At 53.2% G+C, this 10327-nt stretch overlaps 3 protein-coding genes across 3 annotated transcripts; all 3 read left to right on the top strand.

The window, feature by feature from the left end:
• Positions 1-205: 205 nt before the first annotated feature.
• On the top strand, positions 206-634 carry PV07_08109 (uncharacterized protein; the record flags this gene model as incomplete). The annotated part of the gene is made up of 1 exon (XM_016395240.1): positions 206-634. One exon carries the CDS (start codon positions 206-208, stop codon positions 632-634), a length of 429 nt encoding a protein of 142 aa, XP_016248659.1.
• Positions 532-1028, top strand: PV07_08108 (uncharacterized protein; the record flags this gene model as incomplete). The annotated part of the gene is made up of 2 exons (XM_016395239.1): positions 532-847; positions 943-1028. The coding sequence occupies 2 exons, from the start codon at positions 532-534 to the stop codon at positions 1026-1028; spliced, it is 402 nt and encodes a 133-aa protein (XP_016248658.1).
• Positions 1029-2120: 1092 nt separating this feature from the next.
• Positions 2121-2796, top strand: PV07_08107 (uncharacterized protein; the record flags this gene model as incomplete). Its single annotated transcript, XM_016395238.1, has 2 exons — positions 2121-2184; positions 2243-2796. 2 exons carry the CDS (start codon positions 2121-2123, stop codon positions 2614-2616), a joined length of 438 nt encoding a protein of 145 aa, XP_016248657.1. The 3' UTR covers positions 2617-2796.
• Between the last annotated feature and the right edge of the window lie 7531 nt (positions 2797-10327).

Raw genomic sequence — 10327 nt, 5'->3', positions numbered from 1 at the left:
ATTGGTAATATCCCTCACATTGTGTTGGTCTTGGCCGCGTCTCCAACAATAAGACCCCAGCGATGTTTGTGATGGGTTCTTGGCCTGTTGGCGCAGGGCACGAGTTCGCATTGAATTTAGCTTGCGGTGGGTTGGTAAACACCTTCGGCGCTCCAGCAGCGTGATTGCAGCAAGGAGCCGTTGGTGGCAATCCGCTGCACGCCCCATGTTGAATTCTTACCTGAGAAGAGAGCTGTCGAACAGGTCTTGGGAGCCGACCCCTCCTTGCGCTCCTTTTCTTGACCTCTTAGCAGGCCACTTGGGCTGCCATTTCGGTGGGGAATACGATCCCAAGTATCAGGAGACCGAAAGTCGCACCATCAGGTCAAGGACCACAACGAGAATCCATGTGGGCACATCCATCTCGAAGATTCTTCTGCATGATCAGTTGTCTATTCGTTACGAATTATATTTCTATGCTAGTTGGCTCACCCTCCTCACGACAAAGGACGAACCATCCACCTTCGTTCGACATACATCAGTTGGCAGGACATGGAGCAAATTCCAAAGTACTCGTCGTCAGCTCCCACCAAACCATCACCTCTGGAGGGCTATCAGATTGGGGAGGCAAAGGCTGATCTCCGAAAGATTTTAGGGACAGACTTGCCCCCGCCAATCGACTTTACTCCTAAAGCGTCCAAAGGAGTCGGCAATCTTGCAGGATCGAGGTCAACCGAACAGTCTCCTGATGCTGCAACCTCTCGAAATAGCAGTTCTCACGATCCCCTTGGGAACATGAGTCTCAAGGATGAAGCTAAGATGGGAGACGATGCTGCGAAGCTACTCAGTGACTATACCTCGTCATTTAGTAAGCGACTGTAGTCGAGGAAGTTGGAAAGGGTACAGGTGGTGACCTGCCATCAGACTGTAATGAACACATATAGACTAACCGCCAGCCTCCAGACACCAGGGCTCAGAAATTGATTTGTTGTATCATCAATTACCTCAAAGCTGGCATACAGGTGTCTCTTGAGACGGCAGCACCGTGACAAATGCACATGTAACACGAAAATGCTCCTCAAATAGAACACTGTCCGCAATGTCAACACATAACTCCTGCGTGACTTTGCTCTCGCTACGGATATCAAAGCCCAGGTTCTCCCCAGTGCAGTCAACCTGACCTGACCACGCCGCTCGGATCGGGCGGCCATCCAGCTCCTAGATTCGACTTTAGAAGTGCTGGAGATGGAGATGGGTACTTGTAGGTTTCGAAGGCGCGAGCTTCTGGAGACGAATCAGGGACGAGGCCATGGACGGGTTCAAGGATCAGAACGCCAACGTCCAACCCCAGATAAAACGAAGGCCGCGCCCAGGAACCGACGCCGAATCTCAAGCGAGCCAACGGCCACGATACAGAAGGGCACATAATGTCAGCCCACTCTTGACCCCGGTCGAAACCCGCGTCTCTGTCACACCCCTGCGGACGATCGATTTGTGTTCGGGGATTTTCTTACGGAGAACTTTGCAAGGGGGGGGGGAACTTGAACCAGAGCGGACGGTCTTCTGTTCCCTTTCCACCAGCGACAAATGTCCCGTCTATCATCTCCCAAGTGACTATCTGCTCCAAAGAAGCATCTCACTCCAGAGACCAGTCCCGGAGACATTCTCCGGGGCCCGACGAAGGGGTGAAGACGGGATGTTTTCTCACCCCCTCCCTGGGGGGGGATCGACATCCTTAAACGCCCGAGTCCGTAGGGATCTGCAGGTGTGAGAGATATCACGGCAGTCAGGTCGAACGAAAAGTCCTCTGGTTTCCAAAGCTTAACATTGTGAGAGCTAGCGACGAGGGAACTAGTTCGCCGACCCTTTTTTGAGAGAATAAGGTAGAACTTTTGATGTCGTCGTTTGGAGCGGCCTTGCGTCTCCCGGAATACGCAAATTCATTTTCTGGCCCTTGGGGAAAAAAAAAGAAAAGGTAGAACCGACCTGATGAAGGAGGCCCCCCTTTTTTCGAGGTGAAGACCGATGTTTCGAAGAACCCTAAACACAGACCCCTGCCGCCCAGCTTGATGGGCCCCGAGCACGTTCCAATCCGTCATCCGGGCCACGCGCCCCGGACGAAGGAGGGCCATGGCCGCGCCATGCCGACGCCTGTCGAGTTGTCTCTGACGCTCGACCGTCTGCGGGAGCTGTGGGAGAAGCCAGGTGAGCAAAGAGGATGGCATACTCCTACGAACTGCTCTTGACCCTGAGAACGACACAGTCGAGACACGCCATCATCCCCTTCTCCCCGAGACGTCGGCGCTGTCGTCGTCTCGATCCACCGGGCCTTTCTTCATTCCCTCGGCCAGTGCGGCGGTGTATATCCCGTTCTCCGCGAAGGGGGCCCACATCCGCCCGTCGTCGACGACCCTGCCCCTCGACTTCTCCCAGGACGTCCTGCGCGAGTGTCAAGAGCGGACTGACGTGGAGCTCCGTCTCGGAAGATTCGATCCCCTCGAGGACGCGTTCATCGTCGAGCTCCTGAGCCGGCTCGAGGAATGCCGAAGGTGTCAGTGGGCGATGGAGATGCTGGCCGCGCATCCCGAGAGCTGTGCGTCGATCTGCGCCATGGCGCACGAAGTGGTCCGTGATTGAAGCGCCTGAGGCTTCTTCCCGAGGAAGTTCCAATGTTGAGGATGCCCTGATTGATCCAAAAGCTCATGTATCAGCTCATGACGAAGATGAATTTCAATATTCGCGCACGAGAGAAGAGAAGGGCAACGCAGGTAGGTCAGACACTGGTACAGTCACGGACAGGTTCGCTTGCGATGAGCGAGATGAAATTATCGTCTACGCGTCGAGTCTTCGGGGAGAGTCACCTGGGGGGTTTGATGGCGGGCTCAATTCAGTGCCATCTAACGTGACGATCGCCACAGCCTCCATGGAGGTGTTGATTTCCCCCATCCTACAGGACGGGCTTGGGGAACTGTTGAATGAATAGAACGGCATAAGATGCTACTGGCCAAATCAGGACTTGGTCACAACATCAAGCTGTGATCTAAGACGACTTGTGACGGCTTCACCGATACATTTCATGGATGAAAATGGTTGGAGCCAGCATTCTAGTCAACTTGTTGCTAATGTACATGTCGCTGTTGCTCCTCTGATAGATGTCTAGATAGGTCTGCCTCCCTGATATCGTCTTGCAGGTGCTGTTGCAAGGGTATTGCTGTCGTTATCCGGCCTCGCGCGTGCTTGTTCCAAGCTCCATATTGACATATTTCTCCTGCACAAGGCAAGGCCTTGCCTGTGGTTGAACCGGGACAGTTCATCTTAAATTGTCTGGTACTGCGTTGTGATAGTGCGAGTGGCGGCGTGGGCGGCGGTAGTCCTCATCATCCGCCACGGCATACTCGGTCGAGACGCTGATCTGGCCCTTTCCCACCCCGGTAGACAGTTCTTCCGACGACCTCGATCGCGTCAGGTGGCGCTCCGATCCGTCGCCATCGCCGTCCGTGACCTTGTCGTCTTCGACCCTCTTGTTCTTGTCGCCGTGCTTGTTCCATAGTGTCGCGAGCTGGTGTGCCTGGCCGCTGCTGACCGCGCCGGCACTACCTTGGGATTTCTTGGTCCCGTTGGACGACAGCTCGCCCTTCCGCCACACGGTGTAGAACGCTTTGATCCCCGGCATGTTTGCCGCAAAGATGCCGACCTGGATCTCGACCGCCGAGATCAGGATCATCCGGCCGAGGATGTAGGTGAAGTCCGGGTTGGTGGCGAATTGGTTGACCACAATCAGCCGGAGGCCCGACACGACGACCACGAGTCCGCCCATGGTGATGACCGAGTACACGGCGAGTCGTCGACGCCAGTTCATTTGGAGGCCCCAGAACACGGTGACGGGGAGGAAGAGGATGATGCTGTCGAGGAAGAGTTCCTACCAACGAGCGTTGTTAGCCAGATATAAAACAATCCCCCCAAAATGTGGACGTACCAAGCTTCCTGGCACAAAATATGTCACCTTCGACGGCAGACATTTCGCTGTCGGGAATTGTGTGGGATACCAAAAGGCCTGGAGAGGGTTGCATTGGAGGCAATAGATCAGCCAAATGGTGAGGGTGATTGTAGCGGTCAGCCCGATGGTGCCGAAGACCAACATTCGAAACCTTCTTTCCTTCGCCAGACGGAGGTAGAACAGCAGGAAGCAGAGTTTGATCCAGAAGTGCATCCAGATGTAGTATATTTCTTCGGCAAAGAGGACCTGGAATGGATTTTAGCTGTGGTGTGGCAGGAGCGTAGAGAGTAGAAGACCGACCTTCAACAACACGGTCAGGTTGTTCGGATCCTCTGCCAGGACCTCCTGCATTTGTCTGTAGACAGCTGTTAGCGGACGAAGACAGAGCTCGCTGGTGTCATCAGCCATACCGACCACCGCCATGGTTCAGGAACAGATACAATATCACCTGTTGACCGGCGTTGAAGAACTGTTTTGTTGTTAGTATATTTTGCGTCTGGCGGCAGATCAGAGCAAGAGGGGGAGAGTCGCATACCAGACAGAAGAACATTGCCCAGTCATCCCAGCCCAGCTGTTTCAAGATGATGCCTCTCGTCCACAGTCGAAGCAGAATGCTGACTTCACCAATGCCGAAAAGAATGTTGATGACAACATGGCAGATCAACTGGAGGCTTTTGGGCTGACCCATTCTGAACGAAAGACGGATTGTCGAACCGGGCTCTCCAGGTCTTGCAGTGTCGGTTGAAAGGAAACGAAAGCCTTCTGACCAGCAGACTTGAAGTCTCCAGAAACCGAGAAGTTCATCGGTCTATATATCGTCGACACAAGGTGAGACGCTATAACCGACAGCTCTTGTCGGGGGAAGACCTGGACAAGGCTCTATACCTACGTGGATCACTCGAAAACCTCGAAAGATCGTCGACTGTCGATCACACTCCCGGGGACCCAAATCCGTCGGATTGTAGGGAACAGGTTAGTTCGCATCGCCTCGACCCCGTCCCTTGTCGCCCTAACAGAGAAAATTGGGGAGGTCGGAAAATCTGGTCCAAATACGAGGCTAAACCCTGGTACAAATTGGCTTACGAGTAGAATGTCTGTCACTCCCCGCGTGGATTCGAAGAACTAATAGGTTGTGTGGCTGAAATGCCCTGTAAGGAGCAAGCCGTTTATAGAAGAAGCCCTTTCCGTCCATTAAAGAGGCGTTCAAAACGAAATGTAGACCTGCTCTCGGCCTACTGGGCCGTCTGGCCTGGTCACAGCTATTAAGGAAGACTGAGAAGGCGACGAAACGACATTAGGTGCATGTGCAAACCAGAAATCATGAACTCTGGTGCCTCCATATGTGGGAATAGGTCACCACCTCGACATCAGAATGCACGTACCGGCGCATTGAAGCTGCGAGGCTGGCTACAAAATTTTTTCTTTCCGCGGACAGGGAACCCTGGCTTTTGCCCTTCGTCTTGTCTACAGATGCCCAATGGAGCATTTTAGGAGTGGGCAAGGGGGAGGGGGAAGGGATGCGACATATGCCGTTGCGAGGGTACCAACAGAGGTTACAACGTGTCCGAGGTCTCCCAAGGAGGGAAAATTCTGCCCGTGGGCATGCCTCAACAGACCCGATGATCGACAAAGTCCATGGCCCGTCGAGAAGCATCCATCCCTACTATCCGGAGGGGCGTGAGGTCTATAAAGACGAAGGTACGACGAAGGCGGTTCCGCTTCAGTCAGACCCAGATTCTGAAACACCGAAAAAAAGTATGCGATTTCGACTTTTACAAGGAATGTTGTTTCTGGAAAAAGGGCGGGGGACAGTGGGGGTGCGACCATGTTCGACATGTGCATCGGTGATTGTTCGCGTTACCTGATCCCAGATACGAGGTTGGACCTGTGGGCTCGTCGATCCAATCAACCTCCGAGCAGGGCTGTTTTCCCCGAAAAGATTCTCGCGACAGCCTGATGGCATCACTAGAGGCGAACCGGCCCGCGGAACGGGCAAAAATTGGACTAAGCGTTGGCGCCACACGATTGCAACGGTTGCGGGTTCTGGTCGAAACCGTTGTGGGAATGGGTGTTTATTGGTCGCATTACTCCGAGGATCCAGGTGCGTGCCTGAATGTGGTCCTTCGAGGCAACCCATCCATACCGTACGCAAGCTGATCGACAGAATCCAGGGAGCAGCATGTTGTCGGGTCTGTGGGGGAAGTTCCTTATAAGGAGGCCATAAAACCCTGTGGCTCCATAAGGCTCTTCCCCTAACGCGCAACGATGTGGTCAGAAGAGGTTTAGAATACGTTACGGAGACGCGGAGCCAGTGCATAGGGTCGTTGCTGCAACGGGTCTTGGTTCGACGACCGAGACACTCGCATCCAGTCCCTCGGGGGCTCCCTTTTTCATCTCCCCTACCTGCTCGTAATATTCAGAAGCGACTGCCCGACCGTTGGGATCTGCATAGTCTAACACAGAATACGGGGCATCAGTGGAGATCACTAATGAATAATAATGTGGACCCGTGCCGCTCCTGGGATCAACACTCAACTCACTTATATTGTCGTGATATTGGATGGGGACTCGACGGCAAAAGAAGCTTGTAAGAAGGTAGCACAATGGGCGTGTCTTGCTGAATCTCCGGACAAACTTGGAGGCTCTTGAATTGTTGTCAACCGTGTTTTCGGCGGCTTAGACGGTGCCTTCAGGTACGGATAGTCGACGAGGTTTGCCGGTAACAAAACTCCGCTGATCGACAAAGGACGAAACATAACGGCCCCAATTCTTCACCGGCCTCCTCCGTGACTTCTGAAATCTTGGTAAACGTGGAGCTATTTCGCTAGGTCATGTACGTCGACACAACAAGCCATCCTACAGGGATTCGCATTCTCGAGTCGCCTGCGATTACCCTTGCGCGAGGCAGCCAAGGACAATGTCTAATCCACATCTGCACGAAGCCCCTCATGTAATTGAATTACCTTCTGACTCCCACGGCGAACCCAAGTTCTAGTCGGTTAGTGTCTTTCGCTTCCCACACTGGTATGGGGGAAGCACCGAAATTCTCGCGCCAACCACCTTCGCTTCCTAGTCACTCGAGATCTGCGCACCTCGCAACGGTGGTGAAGCACATGAAAGAATGTGTGGCCCACAACCCGACTAGCCCCAGCAGACACCGCAGGGATTGTGTCCTGTCCTTGCATAGGAGAAAAGACTCCTCGGGAGCGTTCCGCAGAGAAAGGAAAGATCGTCGTCATTCAGAGCCGAGACTTTACCCACCTGCGCTTCCTCCCTGGCAAAGCGAGACAAGGCTAGGCCTGCCATTTGGTGCCCAAAGTCGGATTCCCCTTGGGACCAGTAAAAGGCCTTCTCTGCGCATGCTAGCATATCAATGGTAATGCAGAACCCCTGCTACCTGACTCGCCAACGAAGCCGATTCCACAGTGGTGTGTCGGACCACTAGACATTCAGGAGATTGGAGAGCCTCGGGATCCTTTTCGTCGAAGTCGCATGCGCCAGATATCTGTAGGATGACTTTTCGACCGTCGAGTCCTCCTGGCAGCATATCTCTTTTGTCGAACTTACCCTTTCGGTATATGCCTTATTAACCGGCATCCTTCCCCCCGGGACCCTTGAGGTCCTATCGCTTCTCTCCTTTCTCCCCGGGTGATTGATTCCTCTCGCAGACGTCGCTCGAGAGAAAGTCCTGCTCGCAAGCATGGAACATGAGTGGGCGACCATGAACCTGCTCATGCATGCACTGAACGCTGAACTCGGAGTTACTGCTGCTACCGCTTTGGTGTTGGGAATCATTTTCCACCACAGTATACGTCCAATCGAGATTGACAATCGAGTATGGACGCTCCTCATTCTCTTCTCTAGCTTCAACGCGGCGACTTTCTTTGGCTATGCCTTTGTCGTACAACGTGGGATCCTGGCGGCCGGGTTCAGAGTTTTCGTCGTCGATGGCGCATTTCTTGTCGGTGTATATGGCAGCATTGCCATATATCGGTTGTTTTTCCACCGGCTGAGGAAATTCCCCGGCCCCTGGGGCGCGAAGCTATCTCGGTTTTGGGCTCTGCGAAGATCGATGAAGAAAATCCAGTTCAATTATGAAGTTGAGGCTTTGCACAAGCAATACGGCGACTTCGTTCGGGTCGGTACGCGAAACTTGATCGGCTCGCTGAAGTGGCCTCTGCTGATACTCGAGCCTAGGTCCCCGCGAGATTTCAATCAATCGTGCCTCTGCTATTGAGCTTGTGTATGGACCTCCCACTAAGCTGCCTAAATCGACCTGGTACAGCCAGGTGTCGGACGACATTAACAAGTGCTCCATCAACTCAACACGAGACATGCAGATCCAGCGACAGAGACGACGGGCTTGGGACCGTGGCTTTAGCATTAAAGGTGGCTCGACGTTCCTATCTTTGATGAGCAGCTACTGACCCCAGTCCCTTAGCACTCTCGACATACGAGCCTCGCGTGAAAGCCAAGACGGATCTGCTGCTATCACGCATTGCTGCGCTGGGAGACTCGGCGATGAATATCACTGAGTGGTCAATGTTTTACACTTTCGACGTCATGGGTGACATTGGGTTGAGTAAGGACTTTGAAATGCTCACCACCGGAGGGGAACACAAAGCCATCAAGGGGCTGCATGATCAAATGATCACGATCGGCACTCTCGGCACCCTCCCTTGGCTGCTGGCGTTTGTCAGTGCTATTCCTGGAATCGCTGGAACCTTTCAGGACTTTATGGAATACTGCCGGGACCAACAAGAAGAGAAGAAGAGAGTCAGTGCCCGACCTCCCCGTCCGAGATGCGTTGAAAATTGCTGACAGGGTGGATTTCGCGTCCAGTCGACGGGCAAAGACCACGAGCCCCGTGATGTTATTTCGTGGTTGATCAAAGCCAAATATGAGAATGACCAGTCAGCACCCCCCTCGGACTTTGCACTGAGTGAGGATACTCGCCTGATCATCATTGCTGGAAGGTATGCCACCATCGGCCAACCCGCGATACCCTGACTGCAGCACTCTTCTAATGCTTTGTCAGTGACACCACCGCCGCCGCTCTGGCCAACACATTCTTCTACCTGGCGAGAAATCCGACCGTGCAGAAAAAGCTCCAGGAAGAGCTTGATGCCGCATTTCCGGGGGGGGAGAAGGATTGGACATATGAGAAGTCGAAAATCCCGTATTTGGACAATATCATCAACGAATCATTGCGTCTCAAGCCGCCTGTGCCAGGTGGTCTTCCTCGAATCACCCCTCCGCAAGGGCTGCAGATTGACGAAGTCTATATTCCCGGAGACACCATCGTTGGCGTTCCAGTTCATACGCTTCAGCGAGATCCGCGATATTTCGAGCGTCCTTTGGAATTTATCCCCGAAAGATGGGAACAGACCAGCGTGGAAAAGAGCCCCTTCTTCCCTTTCTCAAAAGGTGTGTTTCCGACCGCAGGCTTTCAATGTAGCCCTCCAGTAAATGACAGTACTGATTATGACAATAGGTGCATTCGGCTGCGTAGGAAAGCAGCTTGCCATGATGGAACTTCGCATGGTTCTATCAAGGGTTGCTCTTGGCTTCGACATTGCTTTTGCCGCCGGGGAAGATGGCGTCAAGTTTGATACTGAGGTTCTGGACACATTCACGCTCACCTTGCCAGCGCTCAAGATGAAGTTCACTCCTAGATAGTCTTGAACTAGGACATAATGTGTTTGAGGATAAGCTGCTGCTGAGATAGACAATGTCAGGGGTTTGGTGGGGTAGAGGCTGGGTAGTTCCGTGCCAATGTCAGCTTGGGAGGCATTGGAGACGTTTCCGCGACATGAATAAGACTTCAAGCATCCAAGGCAAGGCCTGACTACCTGGTCTATGGAGGTGGCTGAAAGATGAAGAGGAGCAGGGCCGACGCGGCGTGACATAGCGCGATACGGCGCGACATTGCAATTTCGCCGTGTCACCTGACATGCAACACTAGGCCAATAAAGAATTAGCGTTGAATTGTTCCCCAAGATATATACTTGATGACATGCGGCTCATCTACTGCAAGCGTGACTCTGCCGCCATTCAGACAACCTCTCAAGGTCAAGATGAGGCGACCAGAAAAAGTGCCAGAAGAAGCCGTAAAGCCTCTACTGCGATAAGGGGAAGCAACCCACACAGCGAAGTTGAATGGGCATGTTGCCCTCGTTGAAGGGGTTGTGTAGCTCTCTCGATCGACTTTCGCTTCACATTCTGATAGGTAAAGTTTTCTGGCAACGGTCGATTTCTCACCTTCTCTACCCTATACACACGAGTCTGGTCGTTTAAGAGCGGTTATCATCTCTGAGATTGTCTACCTAACAGCATCATAGGAGCATCATA

This window comes from Cladophialophora immunda (assembly GCF_000835495.1).
Source record: "Cladophialophora immunda strain CBS 83496 unplaced genomic scaffold supercont1.4, whole genome shotgun sequence".
Classification (NCBI taxonomy): Eukaryota; Fungi; Ascomycota; class Eurotiomycetes; order Chaetothyriales; family Herpotrichiellaceae; genus Cladophialophora; species Cladophialophora immunda.
The sequence above is the reverse complement of the archived record's forward strand: the minus strand, read 5'-3'. Positions and strand labels throughout refer to the sequence as shown.